A 21,685-nucleotide genomic window follows, 5' to 3' on the forward strand; every position below is an offset into this window, starting at 1 on the left:
ATGCACTTCAAAGCTTTCTTTGAAGTCTTCCACCACTTCAAAGGCAAAACTTCAGTACAGTTCTGGACCAGTAACACCTCTGTCAGGAAGACAAACTGCTGTGCTGCTGGCAGGACTGCCACACTACCGGACTGCTTCCTTGCTGTACTCTTGCCTTGCTGTGCTCTTGCCCTGCCAAGCTGCTCTGATGCCTGCTGTTCTCTTGCCTGGGTAAGAAGTACTGGATCTGCATCACTTGAACCTAGAGTGACTTCAAGGGCTTGCTGGCTTGCCTCCTGTTCTAAGCCTTAGGAATATCACATTCTTCAACTACCTGCAACTGTATCTGGTCTCTAAAAGCTGTGAGTCTGCCCTGCTTAGTGGTTCTACCCCAGTACTGGACCCTTGGAAGTGAAGCCTACCAGACCTCTACATCCAGAGCCCCTACATCCTCATCAAAACAAGTGCATCTTCAGCTTTACTTGAGTCTGAACCAGCACATCATCATCATTGCGTGGAGCGGACCCGGCATATTGCTTTCAGAACCAGTGCATCGCCTTCGGAATCAATGCATCGCCAATAGCGGGAGCAGCAGCTGCACATCACATTCAGAATCAGTGCTACACACTCAGACCCAACGCATCGCCGCAGTTGCATGGAGAAAATTGATGCATCTCTCGTCCACTGTGAAGCTTGACACCGACTCATCGCTTCAGCTGCACCTCACATCTTCGTCGACTAGGATGTGTCCCAGATCAAGCTACTTTGGTTCAGCTGGCCTAAGTGGATCCGTATATCTGGCCCGTGCTCCAGCACGGTCGTCCTGAACTTTTGACTTTGCCCCAGTCTAGTGCGACCAGATAACCTACTTAAGCACTTATTACTTCTAAGCGCTATTTTACATTTATTCTTTAAAAATGCATATCTCAACTTCTACGTGTTGGATTTTTGTCGTTTTGATCTTGTATTTATAAAAAATGTCTAAACTGGTGTGGAGACTTTTGGTGGTGTGCTGTGTTACTGTTTAAAGTGTTGCACAAATACGTTGCATATTGACTCTTAAGTTAAGCCTGACTGCTCTGTGCCAAGCTACTGGAGGGTGAGCACAGGATAATTTAAGGTGAGTTGTGACTTACCCTGACTAGTATTGTAGTTCCCGGTTGGACAGGGTACATACCTCTGTCAACCAGAAACCCACTTCTAACATTGGGGATCAGCGGTGAGGATAGGACTTGTTTGTGCAGTGCCATACAGTAATAAGGTTACACTGCCTATCCACATCGAAGACCATTTAAAATGTTTCCAATTTCTCCTTGTTTATTTCTACTAGAGTGGGTGAGGATTGTATAAAAAAAATGGGTTTCTTCCCCTTCCCTACTCCAGTTGGAGTAGTGCATAGGTGTTGCACATAACACAATATCCCCCTCTTTTTTTCTGTGGAGACGTCTGAACTCCAGAAGGGATACTTTTTGGCTATTTCTTTGGTGATTAGTATTTATAAAGGGTAGGGAACATCCTTTCATCCTCATTTAAGAGGATCTCTTTACCCTTTAAGGGCTGTGAAGTTACCTAACCTCCAGTCTTCAACATTTTGAGTAGTTTTCAAAAGGCCCCAAAAAAAATTCCCAATGGAGTAGTGGTAGCCAGGCTCAGTCTGATCCTAAAAAGAAGGGGTTCTTTGACTATAAGACAGGGAAGTTTGTACCCAATCATGCAGAGTGCTACAAATATGGACACAACAAAGGTGACTCTAAATGTCCCAAGAGGGCACCGCCCCCACCAGTGGGCAGACAACAGGGTTGGTGAGTGAAGCACTCAGGGAGTAGGTAGTCCCAGTTAGTTTTGGGAGACAGACAGAGGTGACCCTAGTTTCCCTGAGGGATAGAGAAATGATGCCAAAAGCTGAAATTCCTTCAAATACTTCAAAGTATAGGCAGTGGGTCACCATTAATGGGCAACGGGTGGAGGCTTTGCAAGAGACAGAAAACAGTATGAAAGCTGTCAAGTGTCTGAAGAGCAGGTCCTACCGAACACATTCCCCCAAGTCATGGTCACTAACAATTGCAAGAGCCACCTACCAGTGGCTCTGGTTCCCTTTGAGTTGGGGAGCTCTGGTATGCCTGTTGATTCTTTGCTAGGCAACAACCTGGGCAAAAGGAAGAAATGATGGACGGAATGCGGAACAATACAAACATTCACCCCGATTCACAAAGATCTTTTGCTCGCCATGCCACCCCAGTTTGTCCCTTATTTGCTCCTTTTGCTTTTGTCGCCCTAAGTGTGAAGGGTATGCCTGGATGTGGTCCCATGCTCACTGCGCCACTGGATTCAAGCTAGCCTGGCTGATGAGGGGTGATGCCTTGAAACCGGTCCCAGGATGCTTGTTTCTGATCCAGGAAGGACCTGGCTTGGCAGTTCGGGCTGGAATGTTCCCATGAGGAACAGGGTCAAGACTGATTTGCATATGGCTGTGACCAAAGTTGGGTGGCGTGGTAAGCAAAAGAACAACGGATTAAGCCCAGATCTTTGTGACTGGGGGTGAATGTTTGCATTGTTCAACATTCCGTCCATCATTTGTTCCTTTTGCTTCAAGAAAGGACCTGGAGGGAGGTAGAGCGCAGGTCTCACTTGGAGATGATGCGATTGCCTGGGTGGGTCTGTATGACCACACATGCCATGACTGCCTGGAAAGGGAGGCAAGGATGTCTGGAGCTTGGAACAATGACCCAGACAGCTGCCAAGGAGAGGGGCAAGGGGCATGGGAACCCAGTCCCTTAACTTCCTACAGTGGAGGTTGTTGGGGGGTCCCTGATGAGGAGGAGACCCCTAAGCCAACTATAAAAGACATTGCCACCCCAGGTGACCTACCTGAGCTTGCCAGCTGTCAGGTTGATGGTGGGTCCACCAGGAAGGAAATCTTCCAAGCTCAGAAAGAGTGTCCCACTCTTGAGGGCGTGTGGCGCCGGGCCTCAGCCAATGCAGCAGGTGAAAGATCTGGGGATCACCTAATCTACTAGGAGAACAAACAATCTCCTTTATAGGGAGCCTAAGGTTACTGGTACTGGGGCAGCCCGTGTTCTGGTGGCCCCCCCAGTGTTACTTAACCTTCCTACTGGGTTTGGTTCACAATATACCATTGGCAGGACATTTGGGGACAAGACTTTTGCCAGGCTTGCCTCCCAATTCTATTGGCCCCGAATGAAAACAGCCTCAGATTCATTCTACAGGTCCTGTCCCACGTACCAGGCCAATGGGAAATCAGGTAAAAAGCAGAAAGCTCTCCTGATCCCATTGCTCATCTTTGGCACCCCATTTGAAAGGGTGAGCATCAAAATCATTCAACCCCTGGATTCCAAGACAGCCTTAGGCAACAGGTCTTGGTGGACCCTGCCACCCGCTACCCAGAGGCCATCCTTCAGAGGTCAGTGACTGCACCTGATTGGGATCTTTACCCGTGTTGGATTCCCCAAGGAGGTAGTGCCTGACAGAGGCCCTAACTTCATGTCTGTTCACATGAAGTCCATGTGGGATGAGTGTGGTGTAACTTACAAGTTCACCACACCCTATCACCCCCAAACCAATTGTCTTGTGGAGAGATTCAACAAGACTTTGAAGGGGGTGATTATGAGCCTGCCTGTGCCCATGAGGTGTAAGTGGGATGTCCTTTTGCCGTGCCTTCTCTTCGCCTACATGGAGATGTCACAGAAAAGAGTAGAGTTCAGTCCCTTCAAACTCCTCTATGAGAAGCTTTTGTGGACCTCTGAGCCTTGTCAGAGAGGGGTGGTAGTAAGCTTCCAGAAACCCCCACAAGGATGTGGTCAGCTGCGTCCTGGCCTTCAGCAACCAGATGCAACCTGGAAAAAGGCAAAAAGCAATCTAGGGACAGCCAACAAGTCCTGAAACTCTGGTACGACCAGAATTCCACATTGGTGGAGTTTCAGCCTGGCCAGAAAGTGTGGGTCATGGAACCTGGAGAGCCCAGGGTTCTCCAGGACCACACGAAGTCAAGGAGTGGAAGGGGGAGACCACCTACTTAGTGGAGCTCCAGCCACCTAGAAACCCCTTAAGAGTACTCAACGTAAACGGAATCTAGCCTCACTTTGAGAGGCCCGAAGTCAGCATGCTCCTGGTGACAGATTAGTGAGTGGAAGAGAAAAGTGAACCTCCACTGACCTCCTCTCTGCACAGGAACATGATGGGCCAGTGGAGGGTGTCAATCTCTCTTCCAACCTGACCCTCGAACAGTGGAGGGACTGTTAACAGTTGCTGGGACAGTTTGCCTCTCTGTTCTCACTCATCCCCGGACTGAAACATATGGGCTTCCATGATGTTGACACTGGGGACAGCCCCCCTATAAAGAACAACATTTACAGATGTCAGGTTGGGTGAGAGCCAGCATCAAGGAGGAAGTCTCCAACAGTTAGCCATAGTCCCTGGTCCAGCCCTTGTTGTTTATATCAAAGGTTGCCCCACCGGGCACCACACCAGAACTCCAGTTCTGCGTAGACTACAGATGACTCAACTCAGTCACCAGGACTGATGCACACCCGGTCCCCTGAGCTGATGAGCTCATTAACAGGCTGTTAAGTTCCTGTTAAGTTTCTCAACACCTTTGATTTGACATCAGGGTACTGGCAGATTGCTCTGACTGAGGGGGTCAGAGAGAGGTCTGCATTTTAAACACCAGAGGGCCACTTCCAGTTTTTTAATACAAGGATTTACCAGGACAGTCACCTCCTCTCATCCCTCGATAAGTTCCTTCCAATTCTGTTGACAGAACTTTGACTGAGAGTTGTACTCTGAGAAAGACTGCTAGGGCAGTCCTACATCTGTTGTATTTTAATTCTGAAGATTGTAACTAAGGGCCCCCCACTTGTGGGACCCCAGCTATCTTGTGGTTATAAGGGAATGGGCCTAGGCAGTTGCCCATTTGGGTGGCGACCTGCAATGAACTCCCATGTATGTAGGCGGTTCCATCCACGTCATTTTGGACTGATTTGGAATGCATAAATTGACTCTAGGGCTGTAAAGTCTACCTCCTTGATCATAATGTAAATAACGTAGGCTGTCTTGCTTAGGGTTTAGAATAGAATCTGATGTTGGGTGATTCCATAACTGAATGTAGTTTTCTATGTTGTAGTGTAATAAATGCGATTTTTGCACACTCAAAAAAGGGGTGTGGAGATGTTGTCATTCCCTAAGCCTGGCGGGTAGGAGGCTTGCGTCACTGTTGTGCATTTTATGGGCCTATATTCTGTAGCCGCAAATAATGTCAGAGTGCCATGCAACAGATCAGTGGCGTATCAATGTTTGCCTTAGCAGTACCCTCTTAACTATCGTATTTTCGTGGGTATCTACTGCAATGTGTCCAACACCTAGAACTATTTTCTTAAAGAAACTTTATTTTTTATGAAAAACGGGGAAGAAGATTTTGTGTATTGATTACCATCTTTTGACAGTCGCACCACACGAAGACTGAAAACTCAGTCCCTACAGTGCTGACCCCAAAAATATTTGAGAAAGTGTTAAAGCAAACTCAGCAAAGAAGACATCTGTCAAGAAAATGTGTGGCAAAAAGAATGACACCTCACGGGAACACCACCCTCGGGGTAACTGGCGAGTTCTCACCAAACTGGGCCCCTTTTGTCATCACTGGTCGTCATTCAATTCAAAAAGAAGAAAGAAAGAAAAAGTGTCCCAACGAAACCCAACAAAGTAAAGGTGCGCTAAAAGCAGAACCCTTTGGCACTGCTGGTGACAATAAAGTGTGATTAAAACCAACAGGCACACCTATTCGCAACCATTTTATTCCTTTTTAACACTTTCTCAAATATTTTTGGGCTCAGCACTGTAGGGACTGAGTTTTCAGTCTTCGTGTGGTGTTCTATGCGACTGTCAATAGATGTTAATCAATACACCAAATCTTCTTCCCCGATTTTATGAAAAATAAAGTTTCTTTTAGAAAATAGTTCTAGGTGTTGGACACATTGCAGAAGATACCCACGAAAATACAATAGTTAAGGGGGTACTGCCAAGGCAAACATTGATACGACACTGATCTGTTGCATGGCACTCTGACATTATTTGCGTCCATAAGACAGGGCTTCATTGGTATTGATGTTGTTTGAGTGGAGGGCAACCCTGTTCTTTCTTTTCCCTCTGACCCCTTTTGTGTAGTAGCCTATATTCTGTTGGCCTGTTACAGTTTGTCTAATGAATGAGATAATCAACATTTTATAACCTCGACATCCTCCTCTCAAACTTCCATCACCCAGAAAATTCAGTTTTAACCTGCTGACTTCTCGGTTTGGTGCTGATGCTGTGTCTCAGTTTTGTCTATTGGCATTTGCTGATATTTTAAAAAACTGATCACGCTTTTTTCTGAGTGGCAGTTACAATTTGGTAACATCACACAATTTAATTCAACTATTTTGCAACATATAAAATCAAGATTACAAACCTTAGCTTTTTGTTTTCCAAATGCTTTCACTTTCAATGAAACTGTATTTCTTTTGCCTTTTAGGGGACTGGAAAGGCTACGTTGGCAAAAAAGATTTCGATGGCTTGGAAATGTGTCTATGTGGAAGGTAAATCTGAGATATTCCTAGCAACGTAACAATCTTGTTGAGTAGCAGTGATTTCGACACCAGAGAAATGCTCTCGGCCTGGCATAATGTATGACGTTATTGTACAGAACATTAATTTTTGTTGCCTAATATCTTTTTTTTAATAAAATGTGTCAATGTCTGGATGTGGCATGTAAGCTGCTAGGACCGGCCAAGTCGCTCCGTCTCTGCTGAGCGGACCGAGTCTTACTTTATCTGTTGTGTATGTGAATGAAATGTATTTGTGCGTGCATCTGCTGGTGGGAATTTGACCCATGAATAGAATACCTCTGTCCTGTATGACTCGTGTGCCTCAATCACGAAGGTTACTGTCCCACCCCTTGCTGTGACTCCATAGTCTGCAAGTTTTAAAATAAGGGCAGTTCTGACCTTTTCTGAAATGTTTATAGTACATTTCTATCCCTTCTCCCCACTGCATCCGCACATAATGCAGCTGTAGTGTTGTCTTCTTCAGTCATTGTTGAAAGAGTTTCAAGGAAACTGAGATAAGATTTCATGCACAATAATGAACTATTATCCTTCAAGCTTGAATAAACCTATGGCCAATACATTGGATTTGCCTACTTAGCTGTGGCAGATTTTTCCCTTCCCACTCCAGACGTCTCTGGGTAGATATGAGTAGGGGTCTCTGAGAAAGCACGATTGAACTACTCAGATTTGACTGTTAAATAAGAACCAAACCAACGTTGGTGGTGCCATGTTGTGTAGTTCCTATAAATCTATATAGGATCTGCTCATTTAGGCAACATAAACTGTTATTCCCGACAATCCCACCAGATATGTTTGCCTGTATACCTAGCTAGCTCACAGTGCCACTATGAACTCCTCTTACCAAGGAGCGAATAGTTTCTGGCAACCATCCAACATGGCAACCCTGACCCCTCAGGGATCGTGGAAACAGTAGAGTTCTTTTCGCTCAGTCACTCGTGCTCACTTTGTCTCCAAGTGATACACAGAAGAAACGGTGGGGACATTTTTCAATAAGAATTTATTGAACCAGCGTCATTCTAGTGCGATATATGTCTGCTGCAACAGCCATAAAAGAGAAGCAGATATAAGCGATTAAAAGCACCAACAGAGTAAAATGATGGTAGATTTATGCAATAGTGCTAAAACAATGAGTATAGCAGGCATATCAATACATGACAGTAATAATGCGTACTCCTATGATGCTAACCCTAACTAGATGTACCTAAATGCACCTAGCATGTAAGTAGGTGTATAGCCAAGAATTTGCCTAGGATATAACTAACTCCATTACCTGGTGTGAGAGAATGAAGGACCCCGTCGTAGTCTCGAATGAACACCCCGCGAGCGATGTCAGACCACTGCATGCTGGAGTGTCTACGTGCAGGAAACTCAGCATATCGCATCAGTGTGTCAGCATGGAAGTCTTTCTCCTCTGTCTGCCCAGGCAAAGATATGGTGCTTATATACCCAAAAGGTACCCTTGCGCGTTCTACCTTGCTGTGTCATGTTGACCGGGGATGACGAAAGGGATGACCCTTATACAAAAATTATTATGCAGAAGATGCAGGAGATGGTAGTCCCACTGTGATTCTGAGAATGCTCATACATAATAAACTAGGCCAGTTTTCGGGGAAAACCACACAACATTTTATGCCTTACCTAACTAGGTAAAAGGTCATCAGCACAAACCTGTTATGTAGTACAATGGTTCAGTAAATGTAGGGTGAAAGATTAGGGGACTACCCAAGCCTATTTTGGGGTACATTACGAATCATAACACGTGTCTCCTGTTAGTGCTGCCTAACACAGAACCAACAGATCTGACAAGTGGGGAGGGGATGTGGTGTTATGGCCAGAGCTGCCGATCTCAGAACTAGGGAATCAGGTTTGAGACTCGGCGTCGGCTAAACCTCCTGTGATTGTGGGCAATTCACCTAATCTACCTGCTCCCGCCAAAAATGAATGTGTCCTCAATTGGTGCTCAAGCGCTGGTGTTGATGATTAAGTGCCGGAGCTGATCACCGGAAACCACTGGCTCAAAGTAAGCACTGATATCAGTACATGCCAACATTGAAGAAAGATAAAGCCGAGAACCTCTTTAAAAAATAGAATGACAATCCTCGCAACACTCCATCAGAAAGGCTAAATTCCGACAGAGCTCATATGGTCAGATTCTCTACCCTCTGCTCTATTGTCTGCTCCTGGCCTACTAGTCTCATTGTAGGCTCAAAAAGGATTTCCAGCCTAGAGTAAACAAAAAATGTGTCCAAGTAAACTCGGTGTAAGACAGACTATGGGAAGGAAATAAATTATCCAGAGAGCACAAGGCTAAGGAATATAACCAATCAGAAAAACATACTCTCTCTGTTTGCAAAGCAATGGTTCATGCCTCATAACAAACCACTGGTGGTAAAAGGTCCCAATCTGAGGCCATATTGAAGAGCTGAACAATTTTAGAGACGAGACTTGAACCATATCAAACAGGCAAAGCATAAGCCGTGTTTAGAAGAGATTCGTAAAGAAAGCCACCACCTACAGATAAAAACACCATGGGCATGGTACAAATACAAAGAACACCATGACTTTTATGGAATAAGACTGGTCAGGTGTGATCCACCCATAATGCCTAAAAGATGTTAAGAGGATTTCTATACTTCAATTCAGTTCTGAAAGAGATTAAGTAATCAAAATTAATGGGAAATGGATCTACCATTTTTCTGTGAGCCATGGTAATAAATTGATGCAAACAAACTCAAACTTCAGAATAGAATGCTAAGATTGACACTAGGACATGAACTGGAATTATCTTTTCAAAAAGTTCACACATGGTATTTAAATTCAGATGTAAAAGACTGGGAGCTCTCACTGCGACTCCCTGTTTCCTGATGTCACTTACTCAGTAATTCTTTCTTGTTAACAGTGCCACTTACTGCTCCATGTCTTACAGGTCAGACTTCTTAATTCCTATTTATTTAATCTAATCAATGAAGGAACAATGGAAGGTTGACTCACAATAATATCCTCTTCTCCACATCCCTGTTATTTCCTTCCTGCACACATATTAGGTATATTCTAAGCCTATGGTACATGTGACTCCTTGAAAATTCATCATTGCATTTTAATAAAGATAGGCAATGTTGTTATTCTATTATTTGTATAGAGAGGGTTTAAAAAAAAAGTCTTATAAAAAAGTAAAATTTTTAAAAAGTTGAGACAAAATTGTTTGCTTATTTACTTAAGAATGTCTCATTTATAAGAAGAAAACTACACGTTTTTATTTCATCAATCAATCAGGAATTTGTGAAGCGCGTTACTCACCCATGAGGGTCTCAAGGCATGGGGAAGGGCGTGCAGCCCCTATTCAGCCAAAGAGCCAGATCTTGAGGTGTTCAGAGTTTGGGAACGTATGATGTTCAGCGGGAGTTCGTTCCAGGTTTTTGCCGCGATGTAGGAGTACATTACAAAAGAGGGGGGTTGAACCCATGCAGTCGCGGGGACCTGGGCGTTGTCTGGTAAATGTAAAGAAAGGGTCCCCGCAAGGAGAACGTGTTTGAGTGAGAACACACAGTTGCCAAACAATTAAAAATTAATCAAACTGTTATTCTTAGATAAATGTTGTCATTTATTTAACAACACTACGTATGAATCAGTGAAGCATTTTACAATCACATTAGAAAAGTGAAAAAGCCCCATGTAGGGAGAGGGAAAAGGGGGGAGGAGAAGAAATGGTGCTCAAAGGCGGTGAAAAAGTTAGGGAAAGTACACAGACTCAAAAAAGGTAAATATTTACAATCTTCGAAACGTAATTGGAATTATTCCAAAAACCAAGAGCCAACACAGATTATGGCAAGTATTGAAAATACAATTCGACTGGGGACATTCTACGGTCACGTATGTAGTTTAATACAATCCAGGGGATGTGCCGGAAGTCCCAATGGAGAAAGTCGTCGACGTTTCGACCCCTATATGTAGGCTAAATTAAGTCCTTTACCGGGGTCTTCATCAGGACAAGTGCAGTGGGGGAAGGGGCGAAGTGGGGCCGTCCTATCTGTAAAATTAAAAAGCCAGTGTCAAAAAATTGAATTAGCTGTACACAACAGTCATCGTCCTGTAAACCATAGTGGTTGGTTAATAAAGGCAAAATAAACCATGGAGTCCGGGCCACTGCGGGCCTCAGGACATGGGCAATGAGAGCAGAGTGCGCAATTAATCATGCTCTAGCTCAATGGTGTGGGTCATAATTACAAAGGGAACACTAACCAACAGGGAGTTTAAAAAAACACATAGTAAGAGACACTCTATAAGGTAGAGACTCACTTTGGGGTAGAGAAGGATCACTGCAGTAGGGAATCCAAATAATATACTGCTCCTGGTGGGACTAGCTGCTCCGAGAAACTGCCAACTATAAATTGAACCAAGGATGTTTATTACTGAGAATGTATAGTGGTATAAAATTCGCTACACAGACAAAGAGACATCAGAGGTTAAATCGACTATGATGCCAAAAGTCGAATATCTTTACGGTTCGGAATAGGGAAAACTATTCTAATTAACAATGGGCACGTATGGTCAACCTTAATGGAAAAGCCACAATACTTAGCCCAAGAGTCATACCTTTAATTATGCCGACCTGGCGCCATATGAATATGTCAGCGAGGTCTGGGTGAAGTTAATTGCGGTACTGTCACGTATGCAGGCGCTGTAACAGAATGAGAACAATCTTATTGGTGACAGAATCAAATGGGGGAGACAGCTCCGAGTCAAAAGAGGGGGCCGTAACATACCTCATAAGAGTGACATTTACTTGAATGGGTCCACGTAGGTTTTAGGTGGAAAAAACTCGGCAAGTCCCGGCGGCAATCGCCATTTTTCAAAAGTTACCAAGTGAGTGTTGTCGTGAATGAATCCTAGAAGAGGAAACAGATCGTGGTCAGGAAAATTAATCGGGCAATCTTACTCCCGTTTCCGCAAGGGCCACTTGGTTTGGGAGGAGGCGCAGGGAATTATCACTTACATGCAACCCGCAGAACGAGGCGTAATGGCTTCAGTCCGACTCGTCTCCACAGAACTCCGCCAGCAACTTCGCGGAGTTGGGGGCGGGGCCACTAAAGGACCATGCATATAGAAGAAATACTTAGGAATGCAAGCGTCTCGCTGTAAAAGACCGACTCTAAATCAATAGTGCTATTCAATACAGATCTATCTAAGGGGACAATGTAGTGGCACAATTAGAAAGTGGTTGTTAAATAGCGAATATTAGAACCATACAATAGTCTCCAAGGATCTATGTCAAAAAGACGAGCTGTGGTGATAAAACTCGTGCACTTCTCAAACATGAGTGTGTAGACGAGCACACATAACGTGAGCATAAAGCAGTACATATGGATTCAATATTACATGGAAAAAACCCGTGCACCTTTAAAGTATATCAAGTATAGCAAAGATGATCAATCAGAAGTCAGAGTACATAGAGCTCGCGCACTTACCAAGCATGGGAGTGTAAGCGAGCAAGCACATTGTTGAAAAGGTTCATTTAAATGAAAGTACATGGGATATCTCGTGCACCTCTCAAGCATGAGGGTGTAAACGAGTGAACATCGAGTGCATGAAAAACATCATCTTAATGCTGCCAATTGTGCAAAACTGCTATCCTGCTCGTTCAGCCCATTTTTAATCGAGTCCAGGAGGGACATCCATTTACATTCACGTAAATTCAAGACAGATGCTAAATTTCCCCCTCTCCTACCCAGGGACACCTTCTCAATGACTAACCATTTTAGGTCCGACACTATATGTCCGGCGCTATGCCAATGGTCCACCAGAGGGGCACCTAACACCTTGCATCGTAGTCTGCTACAGTGTGAAGAGATGTGGGACTTGATTTTTTGCTGGGTTTGTCCAACATAAACTTGATTGCATGGGCATTTTATAATGTAAATCACACTGCTTGTATTGCAGTTGGTATGATGTTTTAAGGAAAAAACCTTGTCGCCATGTGTGAAAGTTTTAGTCTGGATAGTGGTCTCACAAGCTGTACATGTGCCACATCTGAAGTGTCCAATTACTGGTGGTAAGTTCCATAAGCTTGTGAGTGTAGGGGGACTCTCAGGTTCCAAATACGAATGCACCACCATGTCTCGAATATTCTTCGACCTTTTGAAGGAATGAAGGGGGAGCTGTGGTTGGTCAATCTCGTCCGCTACTAGAAGCCAATTCTTGTTGATGATTTGTTTCACTTCGTTGCTTCTTGTGGTGAAAGTGGTGACACAAATCATTCGATTCAACTCAGTAGGATCACGGGTTTCTGGATTCAACAGGTTTTCTCGCGGGTTGTACCATGCTCGTTTCTTAGCACGTCTAACCATACGGGCGGGGTAGCCACGTGATATCAGGCGCTCCTTAAGAATCTCAGACTCCTTAATATAATTGGTGCGTGTGGGGCAGTTTCTCCTAATTCTGAGAAATTGGCCAATGGGTAAGTTATCTTTGAGGCCTCTAGGATGATGGCTCCCATACTGTAGCAGAGAGTTCCGCTCAGTTGGCTTTCTGAAAAGTGTGGTCAGCAGGCGATCGTCCTCCACATAAATGGAGATGTCCAAGAAGGGTATGGCTGTGTTACTTGATTCCGAAGTGAATTGGATGTGAGAGTTCCGTTGGTTCAGCCAAACATGATACTCTTTAAGTTGGTCACTGTTGCCTTGCCAAATACATAGAACATCGTCGATGTATCTGACCCATAGGGTCAGCATTGTTGAAAAAGGATTGTTTGGTGAAAAAACATGTTCCTGTTCGAAATGGTCCATATAAATGATGGCCAGATTGGGAGCAAAAGTGGTTCCATCGCCACGCCCTTGGTCTGTACATAGAATTGCTCTTGGAAGATGAATTTTTTTTTCTTCATTGCAATACTCAGTAGATCAATTATAAAGTCAGTTGGAACTTGAACAGGAGCCGGTCTTTTGTTTAATACATCTTTCATCACATCCAAAGCATCCTGTTGCGGGATGCTAGTGTAGAGTGATATGATATCACATGTTACCAAAAGTGTTGTCTTGGGATCGAATGGTCTTTCATCGATCAGTTGGATCACTTGGGTGGTATCACCAAGATAGGCTCAGGTGTTGAGGGCAATGGGCTTTAGGAAAAAGTCAATGTATTTACATAGCGGTTCTAGCATGGATCCGCACCCGGACACAATTGGACGTTCTGGGGGGGTTTCCAGATTTTTATGGACCTTGGGTAAGGTATAAATTGTTGCCAACCTCGGGAATTTTTGGTTTAGAAATTTAAACACTTGTTCACTTAGGAAGCCACCCTCCAAACCCTTCTGTGCGGTAGACAAAATCGTGAGGGCTAACTCTCTCGATGGGTCACTGGGTAGTTCTTGGTAGCTGACACCATTTGCCAGTTGTCTGTTGATTTCCTCCTTATACTTGGACAGGTCTTGTACAACGATCGCCCCGCCCTTGTCGGCGGGCTTAATGACCACTCGTTTGTTGGTGCACAGATCCGTCAGTGCTTGTTTTTCTTTCTTATTGAGGTTTAGTCTGACAAACTTTCTTTTGTCCAAGGTTTGGTCTACTGCTTTTGTCACGATGTCTTCAAACGCCAGGATTCTGGGGCTCATTGCATACGTGGGTGGAAAGAACGTGGACGGTTCCCTCAGGCCTGTGATGGATCCTTGTTGCCTGGTGGTTTGATTCCGAAAGAAATACCTCAATCAGATCTTTCTGAAGAATCTATATAGTTCAGTCTTCAGCAGAAATTTATTTGCTGGGGCAGTGGGCACATAGGAGAGGCCTTTACTTAAAACCTTAATCTCCTCATCCTGTAGTTGGTAAATTGAAATATTGATCACAGGGTTAGCAGTGGAACTGTTGATGGAGGGTACATTAGATGCAATGGCGGCTATTTCCTTCACCATCGGTAAGCGTTTCTCCGAGTCGAGATTTCTCCGTGTGGTTCGGGGCGGAATGTCACTTGTTTCTGTTGTTTGCCCCTGTTGCCATCCCATCCGGAATTTTGTTGCTGCCCTCTCCTCTGTCCTCTGTTCCAATTGTTCCACGTCCACGTGGGGGCCGCCATTGTCCCCGGCCCTGATCTAAAAAATTAGGTTGAAATTGGGGGGGTACTGTTGGTAGCTAGTGTCTCCAGGTGGATAGTTATAAGAAGTACTAGGGCCTGCTTCACTCCCACTACCAGAACTATAGGAGGAATCGGAAAAAGTTGAGAAGTTCCGTCTTCCTCTATACCCACCACGGCCGCGGTTAGAAAAGCGTCCTTGGGTGTCCTGCTTGTAGTAATCTGGTTGCAGATAGGGGTAAACAGATTTTTTGTCAAATGTTCTCAGGTCTCTCGCCAATTTCTCCAATTTTTTTGTTTGTGCTGTTATGTCAAATTCTTTGATCGATGCTTCCAAACTTTCTAGAGCTTCCTTGCTTTTGGTCAAAGTGCTGTCCCCTAAGATTTCGGCTTTGAGGTCTGCAATTTCTTTACTGAGTGACACCACCTGTTCAGCAGCCGTCTCCACTCCTAGCACCATCCAGTGCCGGGAGCAGTTATTGGCTACGTAGCTGAACCCTTCTTTGAACTTAGGGACGTCCACAAATATGGCTGGCTCGATTTTGATTTGTAATCCTACCGGGATTATGTTTTCCTGTAGGTATTTGGTGAACAAATGTCCATGTAATCTGGTTCTAATAAGCTTCTTCTCTAATCTCTCTAACCGAGATATTTTGTCATTCAAAGTGATATCAATTAGTGGTGCAGTTGTTGACAAAAAAGTGGTTGATAGATCTTTAGTCAGTTGGTTAATGTATGCCTCTGTGTAGGATAATATCTCAGATTCCACCATGGTTAGTTAGAATTTAATCTAAAGAACTGGAAACCTCGCAGGTCAGCACCTGCTCAGAGGTCATTACAAAAGAGGGGGGTTGAACCCATGCAGTCGCGGGGACCTGGGCGTTGTCTGGTAAATGTAAAGAAAGGGTCCCCGCAAGGAGAACGTGTTTGAGTGAGAGCACACAGTTGCCAAACAATTAAAAATTAATCAAACTGTTATTCTTAGATAAATGTTGTCATTTATTTAACAACACTACGTATGAATCAGTGAAGCATTTTACAATCACATTAGAAAAGTGAAAAAGCCCCATGTAGGGAGAGGGAAAAGGGGGGAGGAGAAGAAATGGTGCTCAAAGGCGGTGAAAAAGTTAGGGAAAGTACACAGACTCAAAAAAGGTAAATATTTACAATCTTCGAAACGTAATTGGAATTATTCCAAAAACCAAGAGCCAACACAGATTATGGCAAGTATTGAAAATACAATTCGACTGGGGACATTCTACGGTCACGTATGTAGTTTAATACAATCCAGGGGATGTGCCGGAAGTCCCAATGGAGAAAGTCGTCGACGTTTCGACCCCTATATGTAGGCTAAATTAAGTCCTTTACCGGGGTCTTCATCAGGACAAGTGCAGTGGGGGAAGGGGCGAAGTGGGGCCGTCCTATCTGTAAAATTAAAAAGCCAGTGTCAAAAAATTTAATTAGCTGGACACAACAGTCATCGTCCTGTAAACCATAGCGGTTGGTTAATAAAGGCAAAATAAACCATGGAGTCCGGGCCACTGCGGGCCTCAGGACATGGGCAATGAGAGCAGAGTGCGCAATTAATCATGCTCTAGCTCAATGGTGTGGGTTATAATTACAAAGGGAACACTAACCAACAGGGACTTTAAAAAAACACATAGTAAGAGACACTCTATAAGGTAGAGACTCACTTTGGGGTAGAGAAGGATCACTGCAGTAGGGAATCCAATTAATATACTGCTCCTGGTGGGACTAGCTGCTCCGAGAAACTGCCAACTATAAATTGAACCAAGGATGTTTATTACTGAGAATGTATAGTGGTATAAAATTCGCTACACAGACAAAGAGACATCAGAGGTTAAATCAACTATGATGCCAAAAGTCGAATATCTTTACGGTTCGGAATAGGGAAAACTATTCTAATTAACAATGGGCACGTATGGTCAACCTTAATGGAAAAGCCACAATACTTAGCCCAAGAGTCATACCTTTAATTATGCCGACCTGGCGCCATATGAATATGTCAGCGAGGTCTGGGTGAAGTTAATTGCGGTACTGTCACGTATGTAGGCGCTGTAACAGAATGAGAATAATCTTATTGGTGACAGAATCACATGGGGGAGACAGCTCCGAGTCAAAAGAGGGGGCGTAACATACCTCATAAGAGTGACATTTACTTGAATGGGTCCACGTGGGTTTTAGGTGGAAAAAACTCGGCAAGTCCCGGCGGCAATCGCCATTTTTCAAAAGTTACCAAGTGAGTGTTGTCGTGAATGAATCCTAGAAGAGGAAACAGATCGTGGTCAGGAAAATTAATCGGGCAATCTTACTCCCGTTTCCGCAAGGGCCACTTGGTTTGGGAGGAGGCGCAGGGAATTATCACTTACATGCAACCCGCAGAACGAGGCGTAATCGCTTCAGTCCGACTCGTCTCCACAGAACTCCGCCAGCAACTTCGCGGAGTTGGGGGCGGGGCCACTAAAGGACCATGGATATAGAAGAAATACTTAGGAATGCAAGCGTCTCGCTGTAAAAGACCGACTCTAAATCAATAGTGCTATTCAATACAGATCTATCTAAGGGGACAATGTAGTGGCACAATTAGAAAGTGGTTGTTAAATAGCGAATATTAGAACCATACAATAGTCTCCAAGGATCTATGTCAAAAAGACGAGCTGTGGTGTTACCCACTCGGAGGAGGCCATCATAAGAATCGATGTTTCCGTTCTCAATATATCAGGATTATATCCATTGCGGCCATTGTTCTGCCGAACCTGCAGGATCTAATTGTGTGTTTTCCTGTATACAACTCTCCTATAACTCTGTATACAACTGTCCTATAACTCTTCACAAACAATATCACTGTGTGTCTCCTGAAGAAGGCGTTGTCCACGCCGAAACGCGCGTTGAGTCTTTACTTGCCACAGTGTTGTTCCTTTTTGATACTAATGATATTAATTTGCAGGAATGTTCTTTACATGATGATATAATAAATGTATGAATTGTATATTTTTTAACTAATTTTTATTATCATACAGTAATGGTTATTCCAGTTACCTGTATGATTTTTATCTATGTTCATTAAAATAATGATTATTTGTATTTTAATTCTCTATGTATGATTTTTTCGCTGTCACTTTATATTACTTGTTTGCCTATTTGTTGACTGCCTAGGGTTTTTTCTCACACGGAGGCTGCAGTAGAACACACAGTAATCAACTGACAGGCTGCTCCTGTTGGAAGTACATTATTTACTGTCAACGTCAGACTTCATTTTCATATGGCTGAGAAATATAGTGTAAATTTGCAGAAAATATGCTCTCATTTTAGTTTCTGGAGCACCTTCCATAACCTCTATGAGAAAATCATGAGAAAATAGTTTCCTCTGAAATATGTAGAACACACCACAATTCATAAAATTTGTATGGTACCATCAACAAATAATTTATATCTTCCATATATATATAAAAACTAAAGTATGTCTGTTTGTCCTTTATGCATTACTACACCATTCATCCGATCGCCATGAAACTTTGGGAAGTTGTTGAGTACACTCCCGCGAAGGTTTCTGGCAAAAATAAATAAATAATAATAATTTTTAAAAAAATTGTTAAAAGTTGTTGAGTACACTTCCGCGAAGGTTTCTGGCAAATAAAAAGAAAAAAGGAAACATTTGTTACATATGGGCCCCCCGGCCCCCCAGGGCCCTCAAAATCTTTCCAATACTGAACGTTTACAGTTTACGGTGCGACTGGCTTTTGCAATGACCATCAACAAAGCACAAGGACAATCGCTGCTAGTGTGTGGACTAGATTTGAAGAATCCGTGCTTCTCACATGGACAACTGTATGTGGCCAGCTCATGTGTCGGAAAACCTTCTGATTTATTCGTGTACGCACCAGACGGAAAAACAAAAAATACTGTGTATCCACAAGCACTCGAATAAATAAACAGAATTAAAACAACACTTTAAAATGTTTTCCATATTAAAATGAATACGTTTAAAAAAAATGACACAATGTAAATTGAATGTTATCATAACAAGTTTCCTTAAATTTTCTTTCTTATGATATCGCAGCAATGCACGACGGGTAAGCTAGTTGTAACTAAAATCTGTTATCACCCTTCATACGTTCTCCTTTTTGTGACTCTTAAAACCTGCCATTTACTTCAATTCATTTCAATGGGGTGCTATCATGTATATTGGTTCCCAGATGACTGCTAACACATCCTGGTTGGAGTGCTGGCAGCCAAACAGATCCCTGCAAAAAGAACAATTGATGGACAGAATACAGAACAATGTCATACATTCACCCCAGTACAGAGATCTGGGCCTAAATCCATCGTTTTTTTGCTCACCATGCCATTCCAGTTTGGACCCAGCCATATGCAAATCAGTCCAGCCCGAACTGCCAGGCCAGGTCCTCCCTGGCCTAGAAACAAGCATCCTCGAACCGGTTTCGGGCTTTCAACCCTCGTCAGCCAGGATATCTTGACTCCAGTGGCATGGAGAGCATGGGACCCACATCTGGGCATACCCGTCCCACTCGGGGTGACAAATGCAAAAAGAACAATTGATGGACAGAATGCAGAACAATGTCATACATTCACCCCAGTACAGAGATCTGGGCCTAAATCAATCGTTGAGGTCTGTGCTTAGGCTCTGCACAGATATACAAATGTGGTTTTCCTTCCTACTGAACCAATTTACACCAAATAGCAAACATTGTGACTTCTGGAACAAAATCTACCTTTCTGCCAAATTTAGTGTAATTCTGTCCAGCTGTACGGGCTGTTGACGTGTCTAAAGACTCTATAGGAATTAACTTGGGAACCAAACATTTTTTATCCCCGACCCTCTTTTTATTGGCCACCACTTGACAGATCACCCTGAAACTTTTCATGCAGAACAAGATCCAACTTGACACTTTTTTTTAGAACATTACGTGGAGATTCGTCAAATGGCACCTAACTTATAGGCAAGTCAAAAAATGCTTTTCCTATGGAAACATGGCCCTAACTGTAACTACCTACAAATCTCCACAAAACTGCTGAATGGAGTTGCACTAAATTCACCAGCAAAGTAGATCGTGGTCTGCGGATTGCACTTTTTGTGATTTGGGGTAAATCCGTTCAGTAGCATTTGAGATATTAAGGGTAAAAAAAATGTGTATATTTTGGCGGGCTTGCGTGAGTCCTGTGGGAGTCCCATGAGAGCGCTAAATTAAAAACGGAGTCCTTGATTGGTCGAGAGGCCTGTTTTTCCTGTGAGCCTTCACACTCTCGTAGTAGACCATCACTCTGATTGGATGGTTGTTGAACTGTTAGAAATGTAATGGCCGCCATTACTGTTTACTTTGAAAAATAGGAGGTGTTTTGGAAATGAAATAAAAAGCTATATAAGGGCCAGCACAAAGGCATGCTGTCCCTCTAAGTTTAGAAAGGATATGTCTAAGGGATATCTACTCTGAAGAAAATAAATGTAGATCGTTTTTAACTAATTTTAAATAAACTAGTAAGACTCTAGCGGGATCGCGAATGGTAAAAAGGAGTAGATGAGTTCTCCATGCACTCCATTGGTAGGAATGCAGGTGGTTATTTTTGAAAGGAAGTGTGTGAGAGATAAGTATTGTAATGCATAGATGGTTAATTCTTATTTTCCAAAAACGTTATGATCTTGCAAGACTCTTGTGAGATCATGAACAGTAGAATGGAGTAATTGAACATAGAATGCGTCCTGCTATGCACACTTGTTCCTGTATGAAGGAGTCTTACTGGAGAGATGTTTATCAGACTCTACTATTTGTACTCATTGATTTCAGAAGAGTTGTGATTAGAGTTAAGGCTCATCCAAACACCCTACGCCGCACACCCGTCATCTGAGAGAAAGGTCTAAAAGGAGAGGACAGTTTCTCCCCCCACCCTACTACGCACACGTCATCTGAGAGAGGAGTCTGAAAGGAGAGGCCTGTCCCTCTCCATACCCTACTACGCACACCCATAAATGCAAAGAGAGGTCTCAGTAGAAAGGCCGGTCCCTGCCCACACCCTACTACGCACACCCATCATCTGAGAGAGAGGTCTGGAAGTAGAGCAGTGTTCCTCCCCAACCCTACTATGTACACCTATCATTGTAGAGAAAGGGCTCAGCAGAGAGACCAGTCGCTGTACACACCCTACTACACACATGTGTATATAAGAGAGAGGTCTAAAAGGAGAGCCCAGTCTCTCCCCACACCATACTATGCACACCCATCATTACGGAGAGAGGTCTCAGCAGAGAGGCTAGTCCCTCCAAATAACCTACTATACACACCCTTCCTCTGAGAGAGAGATCTAAAAGGATAGGGCAGTCCCTTCCCACACTGTACTATGCAGAATCATTTGAGAGAGAAGTCTGAAAGGAGAGCCCAGTCCCTCCCCGCTCCCTACCACGTACACCTATCATTACAAAGAGAGGGTGCAACAGAGAGGCCAGTCCCTCCCTACACCCTTCTTTGCACGCCCGTCATCTAAGAAAGGGGTCTGAAAGGAGAGGCCAGCCCCTCCACAGCTTACTATGTACACCCATCATCTGAGAGAGAGCACTGAAAGGAGAGGCCAGTCCCTCTCCATACCCTACCCAGCACACCCATCACTACAGAGAAAGGTCTCAGCAGAGAAGCCAGTCCCTCCCCACCCTCCTATCATTACAGAGAGAGGGCTCAACAGAGAGGCCAGTCCCACCCTACACCCTACTACGCACACCCGTCATCTGAGAGAGGGATCTGAAAGGAGCAGCCAGTCCCTTCTCACACCCTACTATGAACACCCGTCATCTAAGAGAGGGATCTGAAAGGAAAGGCCAGCCCCTCGCCACACTCTGTTACGCACACCGGGTTGAATTGAATTTATGTATTGTAATTAAATATTACTTTGCGTAAAAAAACTAGAATCTCACTCCAAAAAAACTAAGGTTAAAGTAATGTTATAGTTAGGTGTGATAAAAATATCAATGATCCTTACTCCAAAAAAAAGGGGGCATG

At 43.8% G+C, this 21,685-nt stretch overlaps 1 protein-coding gene across 3 annotated transcripts in view; it reads left to right on the forward strand.

The window, feature by feature from the left end:
- The window catches only part of AK9 (adenylate kinase 9), a 1,394,796-nt gene that overhangs the window by 69,030 nt on the left and 1,304,081 nt on the right, over nucleotides 1-21,685 (forward strand). For all 3 annotated transcript variants that reach the window (XM_086926806.1, XM_086926808.1, XM_086926807.1), the window contains exon 3: nucleotides 6,503-6,566. In XM_086926806.1, coding sequence (XP_086782932.1) covers nucleotides 6,503-6,566 — 64 coding nt within the window. The remainder of the gene's footprint in view (nucleotides 1-6,502; nucleotides 6,567-21,685) is intronic.

This window comes from Lissotriton vulgaris, chromosome 6, assembly GCF_964263255.1.
Source record: "Lissotriton vulgaris chromosome 6, aLisVul1.2, whole genome shotgun sequence".
In the NCBI taxonomy this organism is placed as follows: Eukaryota; Metazoa; Chordata; class Amphibia; order Caudata; family Salamandridae; genus Lissotriton; species Lissotriton vulgaris.